Below are 21,175 nucleotides of genomic sequence, written 5' to 3'. Positions count from 1 at the left end.
AACATCCTCTAAGTAAACATGCCAGAAGATGTAACAGGACAAACTGAAAGGCTGCTAGAAAAGAACCACCTTGGGCTGACAGTCATGGAATCTTCTTGTTTTCTTTTTTTGGCAGGTTTGAATTATATATTGTCTGCAGATGTGGCAAAGAAAGAAAAAGGCCAACAGCCCAGGGTTTACTTTGTGTCTCCTGGAGAAACAGTGGGACAGGTTGTGGAGCAGTTACAGCTGTCGTACATGAGGGAAAAGTGTGATCACTACCTAGCCTACGTGAAGGTCAGTCCATTCCATCTCTTCTCTGGCATTCACCTTTTTGCAGTTCCATCTGTTGCTTTAAGTATTTATTCTATAAGCCGTCAAAGCAGTTATGTTTGACTTGGTTTGGGATGCTTTTGCTTTTTAGTTCCTGTGGTTGAGCTTTCCTGGATGAATGGAAAGGCCTTCTCAGTGGAAGGTTTTGAACTTCCTCCCCAAGGGATCTCCCTAGGAGGCAGATATGGATTTGATGGCCTTCAGCACACAATGCAAGAAATATTGATTGGATGGATTGTGTTTTTGTTTTGGCTATTATATTTCCCCCAAATATGGATGCTAAGTTACTATGGTGGAACGGCAGTAGTTGGATAGCTTTATTTCATATGTATGTTTTAGTGTCTAAATCATTTGCTTACATTGCCATGATGACTATGGGAGTCTCCCAGGTGGCTGCTGGCTCAACTTTCAGTTCTGGGGCACACTCTTGACTTCATTTTGGGTTGAGATTGGAGGCCGGTTCATTGGAATTTTTATCCATGTCATTGATTGTTACCTCCTTTATTCAAGATTGGGGATCTGTGTCTCCAGCCATGTTTCTGGAGGGATGATATTGTTCCTTTGACAGAGTATGCGACCAGTCAGTTGGTAGGAAATGCTAATGATCTTTGGTCTACAGCTGTTACTGAAGAAATGTCCCCTAGGTGACCTTCTAGTTGAGAAGTGAATAAAAAAGCAATAGAGAATTATAATTCTGTTTATAGAAGTCTAGAGGATGGTTAAAATAATCCATGTCATAAGGAATTATTCTTTTAAATTGTATACATGACTTTTGTGTTTTAATGTGTAAAGCATCATGATGCAAATCTGTGGAGCAATATGCTGAGATGATATGACTGGCCTGGTGATGCAACTGGCCTCTCATTTCAAGGACACTTCTCCATAAATTAAGCTGACCTAAATTCACTTTGCTTCACATGGCAGATACTGAGACAGTCCCTGTTTTTAAACTCCATGTTATCTTTGCATTTCCACTGACGAGCCAGTGTAGCCAATAATTCTCATAAGAAGGAACTCTTTCAGGAAGCTGCTTTGTACCTAAAGACCCTGAGCCTGGGAGATGAAATTAATCCTTGACATTATTAGCATTTTTGTGCAAGGTTGCTGACATAATTGAAAACAAACATAGTGACCACCAAGAAAGCAACCATATGCTATTAAGTTGTTTGTGTCCTGGAATGTAGACTACGTCTTCCAAGGTTTTCTGCTTATGGTGCAGCTCCCGGTTTCTGCTGTGGAAAAAGCTCATTACAGAAAATGTAAGCAAATTAGTTTACCATTAACTGGAATAACTGGATGCATGTTTAATAATTCTGGCCTTGCTCAAAGCAGCATGTCTGATCAGGCTTTAGTATATAATATTACTGAATTCTTGTGATTAAAACAGTTCAGGGAATATGCTCCTTTATTACTTAGGTCTTGCATTAAGAAATACTTAATTTCATACTAGCCCTATTGTGGTTTTTGGGTGATGGATAGAATTAACTAGGGGGAAACACATGCCTGGAAAGCTATTGTATTTGTTGTAATTATTGTTAGTTAAGGCTTGGGGTACAAAATGTTTTCAAAGAGAAACTATTTGCTTGCAAAACACTTGGGAATTGTAATTGCTTATGTAAAGGAAATCTATAAACACATTTACATTTACCAGCAGCTGTTTATTAGTAAAGTGAAACAGCTGTTCAACAAATAGGATTTAGTTGTTTATAGGATAGAAGCAAGGCCAAGGTTTTTTTCCAGTTGGGGAAACTGCAGGAAAGGTCATTAGTTTGCATAAGGAAGGATGCAAAGTAGTAAGGAATGATGATCCGTGGTAGTCTGTGCCCTCATGGGAGGAGGTGATGTGAACCATAGAGAATGACATTGGAAACATCAAAGAGCCTTGCAGACTCTGGAGGAGTGGAAATGGAGGTCATGATCCTTTACTGTTCTCAATCCTTGAGTAGGAAGCTAGTAAAAATTCAAGTTCTTTGATTACATAGTTTGGTGAGATAGCTGGTGATGAGATCTGGGTTTTAAGGTTTGCACTGGAATGATTTATCAAATATTCTTTGCTTTTAGTTTTCCTTTCCCTCCCTTTTGTACCAGGTGCTCTATGAAATTACCCACTTTTCGCACTGTGGTGTTTGAGACTGTCCCTAACCCATTCACTTTATTACCATTCATTTTGATCTTCTGTGACAAAAGTCTTAATGTAGCAGCGTTTCTTTTTGCAACTGCAGTGTTGGAGTATGTGTGGTCACGATGTAGAAATTAGTGCTTAGGAAGACCAAATGAATTGATGTATTAATATCTGAGATGGGTCACCTAATCCTGGTGGGTAAACAAGCTACCTGAACCCACTGGCAGCCAGCAGAACTGTGGGTTACGTTGTTCAAACGACAGTATGTTTCTAGTTTGTCTAATTGGGATTTCTCTGTTTCATTGTATAGTTGATAAGCCATGGCTTTTGGAGACAGCCACTCCACTAAAACATACCATAGGGCTGCTGGCCTGTCTCCCCAGGAAGCACTAGTGCCACACTCAGCATCTGTTCAGGCCCTTCCTTTGGGGCCCAGTTTCTTCTTCAGACACAAAACTCACAAAATAACACCAAAACAAAGCTATTCCCCTGGCCAAAGCAGGCTGCAAGGGTCCAGAGACCTTTCCCCTTGTCGCTCTCTTTCTTCTCCCTGCTCCAGTGCCTGCCACCGGATTCACCCTGCTTCCTACAGCTGCACTCTTCAGCTGAGCTTTCATCCCTTTTCAGGAATCACCTGACCCCTTCTCAGCCGACTGTGATAATCTCTTCCCTCACGCCCAAACACCTGTTCTGAAGAGGCTTTGTCTCCAAACAGAGCTGGCCGGCCCCAGGCCCACTGGCCCTTAGATGCATTCATTACACTTTACACTTCATTACACTGTTGCTGAGAGAGAGCATTCACTAGTCTGATGACTCCTCCATTAATCTGAGCATGAGCTATCCCTCTTATTTCTATTATTGACTGAGCCTGTATAAAATTATCTGGCTTTTTAAGTAACTGAGTTACGGATGGTACAATTGAGCTCTGATTGTGACGCTCAAGAGTGTCACTGGTTTTCTCAGGTTAGTGTTTAGCATTGATGCCGTGCTGTTCATTGAGAGGTGCTCTACCGCTGGACAGTTCCTCATATGACCCTGAACATAACAGCACGGGTAACACTAGAAATAAACTGACCTATAGTAAAAAGCAACAGAGTCCTGTGGCACCTTATAGACTAACAAATGTATTGGAGCATAAGCTTTCGTGGGAGAATACCCACTTCATCAAAAAAGATATACTGGCACTAGAAAAGGTTCAGAGAAGGGCAACTAAAATGATTAGGGGTTTGGAACAGGTCCTATATGAGGAGAGATTAAAGAGGTTAGGACTTTTCAGCTTGGAAAAGAGGAGACTAAGGGTGGATATGATAGAGGTATATAAAATCATGAGTGATGTGGAGAAAGTAGATAAGGAAAGGTTATTTACTTATTCCCATAATACAAGAACTAGGGGTCACCAAATGAAATTAATAGGCAGCAGCTTTAAAACAAATAAAAGGAAGTTCTTCTTCACACAGCACACAGTCAACTTGTGGAACTCTTTACCTGAGGAGGTTGTGAAGGCTAGGACTATAACAGCATTTAAAAGAGAACTGGATAAATTCATGGAGGTTAAGTCCATTAATGGCTATTAGCCAGGATGAGTAAGGAATGGTGTCCCTAGCCTCTGTTTGTCAGAGGGTGGAGATGGATGGCAGGAGAGAGATCACTTGATCATTGCCTGTTAGGTTCACTCCTTCTGGGGCACCTGGCATTGGCCACTGTCAGTACACAGGATACTGGGCTAGATGGACCTTTTGGTCTGACCCAGTACGGCCGTTCTTATGTTCTTATGTCAGACGCATGTAATGGAAATTTCCAGAGGCAGGTATAAATATGCAGGCAAGAATCAGTCTAGAGATAACAAGGTTAGTTCAATCAGGGAGGTTGTGGCCCTCTTTGAGGAGTTGAGGGAACACCAAGGGAGGAGAAACTGCTTTTGTAGTTGGCTAGCCATTCACAGTCTTTGTTTAATCCTGAGCTGATGGTGTCAAATTTGCAAATGAACTGAAGCTCAGCAGTTTCTCTTTGAAGTCTGGTCCTGAAGTTTTTTTGCTGTAGGATGGCTACCTGTAAATGTGGCCAGGGAGGTTGAAGTGTTCTCCTACAGGTTTTTGTATATTGCCATTCCTAATATCTGACTTGTGTCCATTTATCCTTTTACATAGGGACTGTCCAGTTTGGCCGATGTACATAGCAGAGGGGCATTGCTGGCACATGATGGCATATATAACATTGGTGGACGTGCAGGTGAATGAACTGGTGATGTTGTAGCTGGTCTGGTTAGGTCCTGTGATGGTGTCGCTGGTCTGGTTAGGTCCTGTGATGGTGTCGCTGGTGTAGATATGTGGGCAGAGTTGGCATCGAGGTTTGTTGCATGGATTGGTTCCTGAGTTAGAGTTACTATGGTGTGGTGCGTTATTGCTGGTGAGAATATGCTTAAGATTGGCAGGTTGTCTGTGAGCGAGGACTGGCCTGCTTCCCAAGGTCTGTGAAAGTGAGGGATCATTGTCTAGGATGGGTTGTAGATCACTGATGATGCATTGGAGAGGTTTAAGCTGAGGACTGTAGGTGATGGCCAGTGGAGTTCTGTTGGTTTCTTTCTTGGGCTTGTCTTGCAGCAGGAGGCTTCTGGGTACACGTCTGGTGGTGTTCACACTTCAACTGCTAGAAGAGGACCTCATCCTCCCTGATTGAACTAACCTCGTTATCTCTAGACTGATTCTTGCCTGCATATTTATACCTGCCTCTGGAAATTTCCATTACAGGCATCTGATGAAGTGGGTATTCACCCACGAAAGCTTATGCTCCAATACATCTGTTAGTCTGTAAGGTGCCATGAGACTCTTTGTTGCTTTTTACAGATCCAGACTAACACGGCTACCCCTCTGATACTTGACCTATAGTAGACTATCATTGGGTTTCATGTCACTAATCCACAGATCCTACAATAAAAACCCACCAGCCACATCTCACTTCTCAGAGAAGATTTAATATCAGATTTTGTGATAAGGTCTCATACTTCTACAACTACAAAATACACTGAATTGTGTTTACTAGCATATAATGAAGCATTGTCAAAAATAATAACTCAACTACATCTTTTCACAGTAAATTAACTAATATTTTAGAATGCAACTGGCTATAATTTTATAGTCTCCTACTTGCAAATGCAGAGATATTTTTTGCAGTGGGACTCTCAGTACATTATGGAGATTCTGCTTTAAATTATTATTACAGTAATTGCAGGTCTTGTGTCTACAACAGAACTTGTAGTAATAGTGGGGCCATTAATTTTCCATTTCCTTCTTCTGAGGATGCACTGTCTCGTTAGTTGTTGCCAAAGGGCAAACTTCCTGGCGATGCTAATTGTTATCTTTGTCACCACTGTGGCTATGCAGAGATTGCAAAACTTGTCACAATTTGTAATTGATTGCTTCATGGAATATCTAGTGATGTCACTTCTCGTACCATATCTTATATAGTGTTGGCATACCAGCTGATGTCCAAAAAGCATCTCAGTTCTTATTTGAAGACATAGCATCAGAAGGAAACAGAATGCCGTATCTATTTCAAATACGTTGCTCCAGTTTTCAAAACCTTTTGATGTTTTTTGGCCAAATCCCTGGTCCTCAGAAAGGAGGGAATTTGGCTCCTTCAATAGAAGTAATTTTCTTTGTGATAGTCTGGTCATTGCTGACTCTCACAAGTGTAGGATTAGTATCAGAGGGGTAGCCGTGTTAGTCTAGTGTAGGATTGTCCACCTGTGGGAACCTTTCCCAGCATACCTTGCTATGGGTTCTGGGGTATGGTTCTGAAAACTGCTTAGCACCTTCTGAAAATGCTGAGTATATTCAATATCCATTGACTTTAGAGGGAGCTGAGGGCAATTAGCCCCTTGTGGAATCAGGCCCCTGGCTCATAGAAATTATGCAGGAAATTATCAAAGATTGTACAATGCTGATCATTTGGAGAGAGTCAGAAAAGATCAATTATTGCTTCATTCTTCACTATCTCAGCTCAGCATCTGCAGGCTCCCACTAGAATTTTTTTTAAGTTCTAACTAACTCCAGCTGGCATCAAGCTATTAAGACACCACTTTACAATTCTTGTAATCAAACTACAGGTCAGTGCTTAAAATCCCTTCACAAAATGTTTTTCTACGTTGTTTAATTATTTTAAAGGCCACCACTGTCTTCCTTCTGCGAGCTTGTCAGAATCAGTAACAAAATACAACTGCTTTTACCCTGTGAGCCTCCATCAGTGTTACTGGATTAGAGGAAGCCAAAAGAATTTTTAAGCCAGTTTGTTTATTTTCTAATATATGTGTATCATTTTCAGTAGTATGCACAGCCAACACAAAAATTAGAGAAACAGGAACATCTCAGGAAAGAGAGAAGCAAGAGAGAGAGAGAGGCTCCAGAAATTGAAAAGAAAAAAAAGTTAGATATTTTCTTCTATATTTCTCTAATCTTAATCTTGACTGGGCTCTATACTATGATGTTCTCCTTGTCCTCACCTCTATTTAGAGACCATGTGAGTTGAAGGTACTCAGCAAATCCCACAGATGGACCCATAATGTGTTTAACATGCATTCTGACCAGGGCAGTTTTACACCATTGACCTCCTTATAAGATTTTGTTTCCAGGTTGCGGCTGCTGTTACTTCCTCCTTTTCTGAATTTCCCTCATATTTAGAAAAATGTGAGAGGATGGGACAGGAAAATCCACCAACCTGAATTTGAAACTGAGAGCAAACAGTATAGTGCTGCACATTTGTTAGGTCAGATCTTTTCTTCATCTTATTTTCACAGGACCATGATGATGATGATAACTGCTCATATGATCCCTGTGTTTATTATAGGTGACCCCTGTGGGTTTGTATCCAGCTGAAAGCTGGTCAACTGAGCTAGCTATTGCTATCAATCACTGCTCTGGCTGTTCAAAGCCAGGGCCTTAACAGCCTCACCTTCATGGATGATGTTGCAAAGATGTTACAGGCATTGATAATACATAAACGGGCTTGCTCATCCTTGAGACAACCCCTCCCTTTTATATTTATTAAAGATATTCTAGTGGAAACAGGTGTTGGCTATGGTTAATAATATTACAATAGTTTCTAGGAATCCCAGTCATGGGCCATGGCTCCACGGTGTTTGTGTCTGTTCAGTCTAGTAATAAAAGACAGTCCTGGTCTCAGAAAACTCACAATCTTTGTGTCAGACAGGACACAACAGGTAGACAAAACAGGCAAATAAGTTGCAGGTGGGTTGGGAGGATGAGGTAACAATAAAATAGTTTGGCAGAAACCACTGCTCATCATATCACTTCTAAAATCCAGCAGTTGGCTGCCTTTCATTGTTTTCTCCTTTGAAAGAATGAATGACCTTCACAAAGCAGCAAAGAATCCTGTGGCACCTTATAGACTAACAGACGTTTTGCAGCATGAGCTTTCGTGGGTGAATACCCACTTTGTCGGATGCCACTTGATACTTGATGATACTTGACCTTCACAACTGATTTGAAATTCCGATTCCCATGAGTTTATGGGCTTTCTGGTCACTGATGGAAATTCATTGCCTAATCCTATTCCCCATTATTGTAGATGTTCTCCTCTTCTTGATACCTCTCAGTATTACTGAAGTATTGCATTTGTGCTTATGTTTGTTGTGTTTAAGGATATATAAGGATTTCCATTATACGCCTCTCCAAACCTTTACAAAAATTTAACACTTTGGGGGAAGAAAAGAAATCCTTTTGTGGCTGTACTTGTTATGCATTTGTCTACAAACATTTTTTGGAAATGAAGAATCACTAACATTGTGTTTCAAGGATCACATTTTTCATGATTGTTCACCACCAAAAAAGCAGCAAAAGCTGACGTCCTTTTAGGTTGCTGTTGTCTGGCCTTGTTGTTAAATAGCTGTAGCTGGATTGCTCAGAATCAGCCTGGTTGTCCACAGTGATCTGGGAGCCAATTCTGAGACCCTAACACTTCGGCTGATGAAACGTGAGTCATGCAGCTGACCACTCCAGCCTCAGAAGGGTTAACTGCTCCATTGAATCCCTCCCCCATACTTCTCATAGAATCAATCTTCCATTGGCTTTGACTGGTCTCCCACCCTCATAGCCTGATTGGAGTGAGTGGCTCTGGACGGCAGAGACCAATGTGCCCAAAGGGAGAGGAGAGAAATAAAAACAAGCAATTGGTTTTGGTGTGCTTTTGTGCATAAGTGCAGAGGCTGATTTCAGAGCTCCAGCAGCTATGAAAATCAGTCACAGATGCCAAGAATTTCAGTGGATTTGGACCACAGGGTAGACAAAGAGAGCAATGACCTAGTGCACTGGTCAGCAGGAAGTTTACAAGTACTGTATGTAAGACCAAAGGCTCCGTGCAGCTTTGCCAAGAGTGACGACTGCAGTGAGAATCAGAGCTACAGGCCCATGGTGGGGCTTATATTTTTGGGTTTGTTTCTTTCATTGTCCTCGCTGAGCCAACTAGTGAGTGTCAGAATGAGCCAGGCTCAGTCGCATCACATGTTCTGCCTCTGAGGCTGGTGGGTGGGTGGGCCGATTTATAAAGCAAAGCTTTATTTGTATAAATGTTCTGCGTTGGACAATCTTGTGTATCGCTGCTGGCCAGAACAGTGTGCGAAACATGCTAGGAGACTATTGTACCTAACATGTTCCATTGCCTCACTCTGATGTGAAGAGTTCAGCCTTGTCCCCTTGGATACGCACTGGCCAGGCATGACTGTGCATTGTGGGAAGCTCCTCTGACAGTCTGAGAGACGCATGGTGCTTAGCTGTGCTGTGCACCATTATGAACTGCAGTGGAGTACAGGGTTCCTCTTCAATGTCTTTCTTAAATACAGGGATTTAACTGCGTTTAAAAAGGGAAGGTTAGGGATGTGTTGCCGGGGAGGAAGATGTTTGAGCTAAGTGTGTGGTTTGCCAGAGATCCAAACACTATTAACTGTTGTTTATTTGTTTTTGGGTTTCCTTTGCTTTGCAGAGGTTTTGCTATTTGCCAAAGATCTGATCCAAAGCCCATTAAGTCAGTGGGGAGCCTTTTTACTTTGTCTCTGGAGCCTGACCCAAGTCTGGCTTGGGAACTAGGTGCTACCTAATTTCTAGTCACGTCTTCCTTTCCCCACCTCCTGCTGCCATTAAAGACAATGAGAGACTCTGGAAACCTCCACAGGGCTGAGTCTTTCATGCTTATTAAGTTGAACATGCATCCATGCCTGTGCTCTCTCTCGGTTTAAGGGAGAGAACGTTTATAGATTCCCACCTCTGCCAATCTTTCTAACTCTCGAGGAAATTATCACGTTTTCCCTCATACTGATTTATGACTTGGCTGTAGAAGTTCAAACTCTGCGTGTCTCTGTGGTGGGGAAGGGGACTCCTGGTGATTGCATCATGGCACAACTTTGTAGTAAAATTTTACCTTTTAGTTGAAGGAGGCCTTAGAACCCACCTAGGATGACCAGATGTCCTGATTTTATAGCGACAGTCCCAATTTTTTGGGTCTTTTTCTTATATAGACACCTATTACTCCCCCACCCCCATCCTGATTTTTCACATTTCCTGTCTGGCCACCCTAAACCCACCATGAAAATAGAATGCTTTTTAGTTTTCAAGCTTCTCTACTCATCAATAAAACTGAATCGACATGAGCAGGTTAGCATTTAACCATATACATTTAATGGGGTGTGTGTGTGCGGGGGGTAGGGGAATGGAATACAGCAAATCCACATAGGAATTATGCAGCACATGATATATAATTTTTTTGCTTGAATGTATTTCGTAAATATATTTTTAAATATTGCTTAACCTCCCTGAGGCCATCAGGATATATAGTATATATTCCATGAAATGAATGTACAATATGGGTCTCATAAATTCTGCTGAAAGCACTGGATGTTCCTTTCAAACGATGGCTCTTGGCATCAAAATAATTAACTTTACATATTAACCTGCAGGCAGGCTTCACCACTGGTGACATATATGCACAAGGCAATGTGGGTTATTTATGGTGCAGGCAGAAATACTATTGCTCTAGAGGGACTGCTAGGAGGGATCCTGCCAAAGCAACCCTGGGTTTATTCCTTCCCGTCTGTGGTTGAAGCCCATTTGTCTCAAAAGAAAACAAATGTTGGCTTGAAGGCCCACCCAGCGGAGTGCCCAAAGCTTTGGCTGCTGAGGTTGCTGCTTCATTTTTCCTGCCCATTTCATCAACTATAATCCCTAGTAACCCATAAGTGGAATCTGTTGCGCCAGTTTTGTACCTTAAGCCCTTTGATTTACTCCTGGCCCCTATTTGTCTAATTATCTGGCTCTCCTAGAGATTTGCTCTACAGTTGGAGGGAAATGCAATTTTTCCAACGAGACTTTCCACATGCACGTATTTGTGTATATTTTAACCAAGTTATAAATGGTTGTTTTACATAGAAAACCTATATAGCACATGTAAGAGACTATGTATGTGTGTGACAAATAGAAAAGACATGCACATGCCTGGTCAGTTCAGTGTCTACTGCCATATTACCTGTCTACTAATCCATCCGTCATTCACAACATGGGGTATTAATTGGTGTCTGCTATGAGCTGCCAAATCATTGATAAATTGAAGAGGGTCCAGAAAAGAGCCACATGATTGGAAAACATGCCCTGTAGTGATAGACGCAAGGAGTTCAATTTATTTAGCTTAACCGAGAGCGTTAAGGGATGACTTGATTACAGTCTATAAGTACCTACATGGGGAACAAATATTTGATATTAGGCTCTTCAGTGTAGCAGAGAAAGATACGACACGATCCAATTACTGGAAATTAAAGCTAAATAAATTCAGATTGGAAATAGGGTATAAATTTTAAACAGTGAAGGTGATTAACCACTGGAAAAATTTACAAAGGGTGGTGGTGGATTCTCCATCACTGGTCATTTTAAAATCAAGTGGAGTTTTTCCCCCTCACAGATCTGCTCTAGGAATTATTTTTGGGAAGCTCCATGACCTGTTTTGGACATGTGGTCAGACTAGATAACGTTCCCTTCTGGCCTCCAAATCTGTGCATCCATGAATATGAATCTTGCCCAGACTTATTTGCACAGGTGCTCAGATGCTATAGTTTGGAATTTCCCCCTCATTTTACAGGAGGGGTTGAGTCAGTTGTGGGCCTATGGCAATTTTTCAGACTTTATCTCCTCTCATGGTCCTCCAGGTCTAGAAATGTGACCTTTTATCCCAATAGGATATATAACATTTCTCAATGGGCCATACAAGATTTCCTCCTAGCAATGGAAGGACTGGAGATGAGAGATTTGAACAATGTATATTTTTATGTTGACAGGCTATTTTAAGAGGGGATTAGGGTGAAGGAGTGTTTTGCATTTATTATTTTTGATTTTTCTCTTCTGGTACTCCTGGTGTAACTAAGGCACTCAGCTTTACGGGTTGAAGAATACAAACAATAAATATCAGATCTGGTTCTTTTATAGCCCTTGTCATCAATAGATCTCAATGTGTTTAGAAAGTTCAGTATTATTATCCCCATTTTACAGATGGAGGAACTGAGGCACAGAGGGGAAGTGAGTTGCCCAAGGTCACTCAGCAGGGCAGTGGCAGAGCTGGGAGTAGAACCAATGTCTCCTGAGTCCAGTGCTCTGTCCACTACACTACCCTATCTGGATTTTAGAAACTCTGTAAACCAGTCCTAAACTAGTTTTTTGGGTCAGGTGGTGTAAACTAAACACATGATGGCATATTGTGCTTTAAAGGTAGATCAGCCCTTGTTTGGGGGTGGATGTACATAATTCACATGTGATTTTGCCACTCAGGAGTACTACACCCGTCCCAACTGAATCCCAAACTCTTCCTACAAAACCATGTAGTAAAAAAAGGTTGAGGGGGACCATGTGTCTTCCGTTAGTCTCAGTTTAGATCAGTGGTGGGCGACCTGTGGCCCATGGGTCACATGCTGCCCGTCAGGGTAATCTGCTGGCGGGCCACAAGACAGTTTGTTTACATTGACCGTCCACAGCTCCCAGTGGTCGCGATTCACCATTCCTGGCCAATGGGAGCTGCGGGAAGCGGCGCAGGCCGCAACTCTCGTTGGCCAGGAAACGGCCAACCATGGCCACTGGGAGCCGCGGGCGGCTGTGCCTGCAGACGGTCAATGTAAACAAACTGTCTCGCGGCCCACCAACGAATTAACCTGACGGGCCACGCGTGGACCATGGGCTGCAGGTTGCCCACTACTTGTTTAGATTCTCTCCTTGCAGCTTGTTTGTCTCTGTGGTTTTCCTGTTTACAACACAAGGAGGAATATCAGTCAGTGTGGTGATTGTGGACCAACAGCTTGCTTATCCTGTCCAAACTGGGGAGTACCTAAAATTATCACCCTCTTATTTTGTTATCCTTTGGAAGGAATGAGGAAAGCACTTCAACAGGAAACATTAGAGACAACTTCCAGCGTAAGACTCCTGTCTATGTGAAAAAGAAAACAATTAGTTTGTGAAGGATGTGGCCACTGGGTTTATTCCAAAACTATAACCTTTCGATTGTCGGCAGACTCCTGAGATCTGCTGGGGAAGTTATATGTGGAGTGTATTTGGTTTGTTTTGGATGGCGAACAGGTAATTCTAAGCCAGTGCTTTAGTTCATAGTGTAAGTATGAACCTGGTAATGTGTCTGAAGGATTGTATTTGTAATGCATTTCAGCTAGGGATGAACTGATGTGATAGAAAATTCTCTCTCCCTCCACATACACCTCGAACTATTACCCTTTCCTTAGCACTAAATTAAATTCAAACTTTTGCGATTTCAGTAATGTTTCACCCAGTACAGAAAAACACCGCCTTCCTTCATTCCCAGAGAGAGATGGGATAATTACAATCAGTGTGGTAACTATTTATTAAAAATAATTGCAAAGTGACATTTAAAAACAAACCTCACTTCTGCGAGCTGTTCCATGTGGACGGCACCCTGCACCTTCCCAGAGCCTCATCCACTTTAGAGGTTTGTTAGTACTCTAAACCCTGATCCTGCAAGTTGATCCATGTGATTTGAATGCCTGTGCTCACATAGAGCCCATGTCAATGGGGCTCCATTATGGTTCAGGGCTCCACCCTATGGAACAATTTGCAGGAGCTAGGATTGCCAGTTTCAGTTGGTATTCCTGGAGGTTTCATCATATGACAGAATCTTTAATGAAAGATTGTTCTTTAATTCCTGGAGACTCCAGGACAAATTTGGAGGGTTGGCAACCGTAGCAGGAGCAGGGCCTTCAAATACCACAAGTTTTAGGCCCACAAGTGTTTTCAGTCTAATACAGATGGGGAAGAAAAGAAGACAAGACATGGGGAATCTATACTGAAGTTTTATACCTTCTCCATCAGACTGTACATTGCATAATTATAGAATCCCTTAGACTTACTTAGAAAAATGCACTTGTTAGACTTGCTCCTACTTACTGATGAGTAATGTGTAGTCTCTGCACTCAGTTACACATCCCTTCTAATTTTAGTATAGATTTAAGGAAGCCTAAGTTGGTGTAACTCACACCTGGGGGTCCAGAAGAGAGGAGAGTAGTAAGAAAAGCAGCTAACAGAAAGATGTATGAAGATGGCTGGTGAGTCTTGCCCACATGCTCAGGGTTTAGCTGATCGCAATATTTGGGGTTGGGAAGGAATTTTCCTCCAGGGCAGATTGGCAGAAGCCCTGGGGATTTTTCATCTTCCTCTGCAGGGTGGGGCATGGGTCACTTGCTGGAAGGTTCTCTGCACCTTGAAGTCTTTAAACCATGATTTGAGGACTTCAATGGCTCAGACAGGTTTGATACAGGAGTGGGTGGGTGAGATTCTGTGGCCTGTGTTGTGCAGGAGGTCAGACTAGATGATCATAATGATCCCTTCTGACCTTAAAGTCTATGATTCTATGTAAATTAAAACTGGCCATTTGCTATGTGAATTTATAGCTTCGTACACCTTCTGGCCCCTTTGCATGCAAGAGATCCACAGGAGGTATGTAGAAGTCAAGACACCAAAGAGAAAAAGAAAATAAATGATAGAATATTAAATTTGAATATTCAATAACTTTCCACTGTTTAGGAATTGCTTTGCAGGCGCTAAGAGTGACAGAGATGTTCAGCTTTGTGGATCTGTCATAGTATGAAAACAGAAGTTGATCTTCATGCACTTGAAGAAATAGAAAGTTTGGCAATTAATATATCCAAGGTTCCACTCTCGATCATTGATCGTTTTCTCTGTGGTATCCATTGGAATGTTGATACTTCACTTAGAACATATAATGCACTTGGGGTAGGCCTTAAGATGGTTTTAATGTCTTAGGCAGTACTAAAGCTATTAGTAGGTAGGGGGTGCAAGGAAATTCATGTTAACTTCTTTTTGTAAATACACTACAGCTGGGCGGGAGCAGAATTTTCTGTTTTATGGGGAATTTGTTTTCTATTTTGTAATGGAATGAAACCCAATTCTTTTTTTTTTCTTTTTTTTTTTAGAAATTTCACAGGAAATGAAATTCAATTTTTTACCTTTTTAACTTAAAAAAAATTTCATATAAAATTCTGTTTTGAAAAGATTTTTTGGAAAAAAAATCCAAAATGCTCCCTTTCAAAATGTTGAAACTGAGCATTTCAATGCTATTAAAACACTTGGATGAAATTTAATTTAGCAAAGCATAAAACAATCAACATGTTCAAAAATTTAGATTTAAAAGTAATTTTTCATTGAAAAAGATTTAGACAAAAAAATTCTGACCAGCTCTGAAATACAGTACTAGGGTTTGAATGCAAAACCAGAAAGCTTTAAGAATTCCCATTTCAAGCTCCATTCTCTCTTTCATGTGCAAAAGCTCCAAGAGACCAGAACTAAAAATTGTAAAGCTGAAAAATTTTAAATATCATTTGCCTTAACGGATTTTATTTTTTACCCAGAGGAAACAGGTGCTTTCATTGAGCTATAAACTAAAACTATTCCTTTTTAAGTCATGCTGGCGGAGGTCATTGGGCAGTGTTCTGAATTATTCTTTTAGTTACGTGCCATTGAAGGAAACATAATTTCATATCTTGGTAAAATTCAAGAACGTGACAAATTAAGATGATTGCAGAGCCTTCATCACAAATTGGGTAAATGAGTCCAATCTCTGTCAGTGATGGGGGAACCCCAAAAGGTTTGAGAGAATGTCTGAGTGTTAGTGGAACTTCCCTGAATCTGAAAAATATTTTTGGTTTGATGGATGGGTGAATGTTCCAGTTGGCTCAGATCAGGCTCAGACGCCTCATCTTTGGAGAGCTGCTAATGACACTGAGATGGGTAATGCTCAGTGTCTTCATTTCTATGATGCACACGTGCTCAGATCTTCCAAAATGAATTGGAATGTATTCTAGTGAAATGGAATTATTGCTTAAAAGTTGCTTTGACACTCTAGCCACCACAAGCAATAAATATTATCCAAAGGGCGGAGAGATGGCTGGAGTTTATTTCTCTCTTTAAAGAACTGAAGGAATGCCAGGATTTATTTTTAAACTCTATATAACCAGTTTTAAATATTTGTATATTTGTTGGCTCGTATTACTTTTCTTATTATTTTGGAAGCACTCTGAATTTGTTCTATGTTGTTTCTAATGTTTTTATTAGACTTCAGTCCTCTCTCTGTCCCTTTGTAGCAAAATGATATGATATACACAAGTCATTTCGTGGTTAGTAGGTTCCCAGCAAGAATTGACACATGCTTCAGTTATTGTACAGATGATATGTTCACAAGATAATTATTTAAAAGCCTTTACTCCTTCACAACTAAATTGCTTTTGTATGGAGTGTAAGTTTTACCACTTTTTAAAAATCTTTTCTTTCTGCTATATACATCATCCCTTTGGGGCCAGCCCACATAATAAGAATAGGCAATGAGATGAGTGTTGTACATCAGCATTCCCATGTTAACGGCTAATGCAGGGATGGCTCAGCATTATAAGAAGATACCCGGATTTATGTTCCCTCAATGACAAAAAACCATGGTATGAAAGTTGGCATTTTTGTTTCTAAAATATTGTCCTGAGCACTGTTCCAAAAGATGCTGTTTTCTATCTTCAGAGGTGGCTGCATGGTGGGTAAAGTTCTTATTTGTATTTTGCAAAACACTTTAGGACCCTGTAAGGTGATTTTATTAATGTATAGTAATGAAATCTGGGAGCAAAACAAAGAAAGAAGAGATTATTTTATGAACACACTGAATATAGATAAGTGTTGGAAAAAAGCTGTGATCCTTGAGACTTCTGCAAGAAACAAGAAAGATATAGGAATAGGGTTGCCAGGCATCTGGCTTTCAACTGGAATGCCTGATTGAAAAGTGACCCTGGTGGCTCCAGTCAGCACTGCTGACCGGGCCGTTAAAAGTCCTGTCTGCAGTGCAGCAGGAGCCCAGGGCTCAGGCTCCTCCCTGCCTGCCCTAGCTTTGTGTGGCTCCTGGAAGCGGCTGCCTGTTCACTGTGATCCCTAGGCACATGGGCCACCAGGAAGGCTCTGCACGCTGCCCATGCCCCAAGTGCCGGCTAAGCAGCTCCCATTGGCCGGAAACTGCGACCAATGGGAGCTGTGGGGGCAGCGCCTGTGGGTGTGAGGGCAGCACGTGGAGCCTCCCTGGCCGCCCATGCACCTAGGGGCTGCAGGGACCTGGTGGCCACTTCCTGGGAGCCGCAATAAGCACTGCTGGGTCCTCTCACCCCGCCCCTGAACCCCTCATTTCTGGCCCCACTTGGAGCCCATACCCCCCAGGCCAGAGCCCATACCTCCCCAACACACTGCCCCAGCCTGGGAGCCTTCTCCCACACCCAAATCTCTCATCCCTGGGCTCACCCCAGAGCCCACACCCCCAGACAGAGCCCTCACCCCCTCCCGCACTCCAACCCCCTGCCCTAGCCCAGTGAAAGTGATTGAGATTGGGGGAGAGCGAGCGATGGAGGAAGGGGATAGAGTGAGCAGGGGAGGGGACTTGGAGAAGGGGCGGAGCCTCAGGGCAGAGGTGTTTGGTTTTGTGGGATGAGAAAGTTGGCAACCTATATAGGAAGGAAATAGTTTATTGCTAACTACTAACTAGAAGTATACAGACGTTACTTTTTTCCTTCATAGATTGACCCCGAGGCATTTTTTAGAAACACAAAGTATCTATACAAAACTAATCTTTATTTACTATTTCTTCAGCATGTGTTTTGAGATCATCCACCAATTCATATGCTTCTGAGTAATGAGTAGGAACAAATTCTAGACATATGACCAACAAAGTCTTTCACTATTGCCTGTTTTGATTTTTTGACCTTGATTGTTAATGTTTTTGGGGAGAAGTGTGTGTATGTGCAGGGCTGGCTCCAGCGTTTTTGCCGCCCCAATTATAAAAATAAAAATAAATAAATAAAAAGCCGCGACCCCAAGCACCTGCTTGCTGGGCTGGTGGCTGGAGCCCGGCCCTGTGTGTGTGTGAGGTTTACAATAGCCCTCCCTGTGCAAAACTTACCTACCATTCCAAACAACTTTTGAGAGTCATTGTTTATAAGTGAGGTATCAGAACATATGCCATGAGAAAAGGGGGTATAGTGAGTATTATTTAATATTTATATTACACTAGCATCTAGGAGCCCAATTAGGCCTTGGGCCAGGCACTTTACAAGCATAGAGATAGAATCAGTCCTTAACACCCCCCCAGAATTTACTTGTACCCTCCCTGTCTGTCAGAATTTCAATTGGTATACACTCTAGGTAACCACACACAGAGAAACCTACCACTGATATGAATATGAGGTGGCTGTAACTTTTGCACACAAAGTGGCACATATAAGAATCTTGCCAGGTTGAGCAGATGCCCTCATTCCAGCCATGGGTATGGTGGATATAACCACAAGGGTGGTGGTGGGGAGAAGGAATATCTGCAGCCTTTAGCATCTCAAGGATGAGGTAGCTGTGCAGTCAGCCTTTTGTGCAGTGGTGGTGGTAAGAGTGTTACTAATACATCATAACCACTGACCTGTGACAAAGATCTGAATGAGGAAAGTTGTTGGATGCATCTCAACAGCTATGTCTGCTAGATAAAATGTGTGGATGTATTTTTTTTTTAATGGGCAAAGAAATCCAGCACAACCATTTACTTGGGGCTTTCAGATCAGCAATTTCTAAACATTCTCTACTCTTGCATAATACAAATGACCTACACAGGTGACCCAAATTGTCATTCAAAGCCAGGACTATATTTGGTTGAATTTTTGTTGCCCATTTTTTAAATATGAAAAATGCCTTTTTGATGGCTTTTTTAAAAAGAAAATTCTGTATCCATTGAACATTTTTATGTTTTTGTTGAAAAACTGAAAACCAATTTTTTTATTTTGGAGCGGTAAAACTTTTTTTTTTTTTTTTTTGGTGGTGGGGGGAAGGATCAGTATTTTTTTGTTTGTTTTTTTTTGGCTGGAAAAACCTGTGAACATTTTCAAGAGAACAATTGTTTCAATTTCATTTTTTCTATGTTTTTCATAGAAATCAAAATACATTTCCTCACCAGCTCTACCCAGGAGATTTGCATTATGGCCATGGACTGTGCAACTGTTGAACTCCTTGCAGTATTTTGCCACTAACAATTGCTTTCATATTCAGTTTAAATATATTAAGCATTATGAGGGGTGAATGGGAGTTGTGGCTAAATGACTAAAGCAAGCAGAGAAATGAAAGAATGCAAACTATGTCTAAAACATCTGGACATGTGTGTGAACCAAAGTTCAAGATACTTCTAATCAGCGTTGTCCAGAATGAAAGTGGTGATGATCTAAGGGACAGAGAAGGGCTATTTATTTTGGATTATAAAACTAAAACCCAGGAGTTAAAGAATGACAGTCATCGCAAGAGTCATCCTGAGAACAGTTTGTCTAAGCAAAGTTCATGTAGACGATACAATGAAGGCATTTCAACCGAGGTTATATATAAACTTCTTCCCCTTTTTAGCATAATCTTTTTTTTTTCTCTGATGCAGAGGACTTGTACTATATGACACTGAAGCTCCTTTATTCCAGCTCAGTCATCATGATTCTATGGTAACCTTGCAGATGGAGTGTTGGCAAAGAATAGTACATGCGGCACTGAGATGCTGCATGCACTGCATCAGTATGCATTGATGCGTGAGGTTCTGCTTAATAGGGAAAAAATACATTTTATGTTAGGGCCGAGCTAATACATGAGGAGAAATGTTTTTTTTTCTGGAAGCAGGTGCTGATAATGTTCAATGCTGAGAGAAATACAGTGATATCAGTGCAAATGAGCCTGATAAACACAATCCACTCCAGTGCAATCTGATGTCAACTGAAATTTGAAAGAAAAAAACCTGCATTGATAAAGATGCATTGAATCTATGTTCATATTCCATTTATTAAGTAAATTATCTTGGATTTTAGTTCAGAACTGAAACAAAGGTTTGATGAATGTAGCGATACAATCAGAAAATGGCGTTTTGCCTTCATTGTCACCTGAACAGAAAGACATCAGGCTTTCCAGCCATAAAACTCAACATGAGGCATACACATTTTTGTTAGTTACAACCTAAACAAATTAAAACCTAAAGCTGGAAAACCTCTTCTCTATCCTCCTACCGTTCTCAGTATTCTGATTCTGTGCTAGCAAAGAGATACAACTCTAATTCAAGCAAAGACTGGAACTTTCCTTGGCCTTAGTGAAACTCGGCATGCTGGTTGACCACATTCAGAAAAGCTGTGCTCCTCCAGCCTGGCGGAATGTAATGTGTGCATCTGGGTGTCACATTTAAAATGGCAGCTGGTGAGCAGTAGGGGCCTGATCCAAAGCAGTTGGAGTCAATGGTGGTCTTTCTATTGATTTCAATGGGCTTTGGGTCAGACCCCACGTGAGCAGCCCAACAGCTGTGGAATAGATTAACTGAATGGCTTTAAGCAGCTTATATTACTGTTGCTGAAGAGTGGAGTGGTAGCATTGATATGCTGTACTTGTGTTTCATGTTGGAAGTGACTGCAAAGTCACCCAGCATTTGGGGCCTGTCATTTCTTACACCTTATCTCCTGAAAATCAAGAGGGCAAAAGGGTAAAACCTGATCTTTAGACCAGCTTTGTACATAAGTACAGTAAGTGTAAACCATTATGTTCTTTTTGTTATCACTTCACAATGTATGGTCTCCAAACTGTTAAATTTAGAAAGGTGATTATACAATGCAAAGGACCAGCTGAGATTTATATTTGGACTTTGCCGGGATGAAGTGCTGGAAGTTTCTTCTTTGTTAAGAGTCTCCACAGTTGCATTAATCAGTCGAGGTTAAAAAACAACAACAAAAAACCCCAACCCATAAGGCTCCAGGGGTTAGTTGCGTTATACTTTCTAGGCACCAGTTGTGTTTGGAAAGGGGGGATGTCTCTGGCTGAACAAGGTGTTAATGAAAGCCTTATTTGCTGTGTTCAGCATTAAAGAGTTAAACATGGTCCAGGGTTTGGTGCAAATTGTCACTGGCTTTCTCCCATTGTAACAATCACAATTAAAAATATTTTTATTCTTCTCTTAAAGACACAGAAAAAAGGGGAAATAGTTAAAGCATTAAATGCAAAGTGTTAAGCCTTTCATTTTAACATACCTCTTGCTCCCGTACTCACTTTATCTGTCTCAAATTATTTTTATAGGGAGAACTCGAACTCACTGTTTGTCAGTCTGTTAGATGGTACTGACTAAAGCCAGTTAAAACATTTTTCA

At 41.3% G+C, this 21,175-nt stretch overlaps 1 protein-coding gene across 1 annotated transcript in view; it reads left to right on the top strand.

Annotated features, from left to right (window-relative positions):
- Positions 1-21,175, top strand: part of ITGA9 (integrin subunit alpha 9) — a 293,310-nt gene that overhangs the window by 72,270 nt on the left and 199,865 nt on the right. Inside the window, exon 15 of the mRNA XM_045007714.1 lies at positions 116-276. Coding sequence (XP_044863649.1) covers positions 116-276 — 161 coding nt within the window. The remainder of the gene's footprint in view (positions 1-115; positions 277-21,175) is intronic.

The sequence above is a fragment of the Mauremys mutica genome, chromosome 2 (genome assembly GCF_020497125.1).
Source record: "Mauremys mutica isolate MM-2020 ecotype Southern chromosome 2, ASM2049712v1, whole genome shotgun sequence".
NCBI lineage: Eukaryota > Metazoa > Chordata > Testudines > Geoemydidae > Mauremys > Mauremys mutica.
Note: the sequence above shows the minus strand (reverse complement) of the source record. Positions and strands in the feature narration are given on the sequence as shown.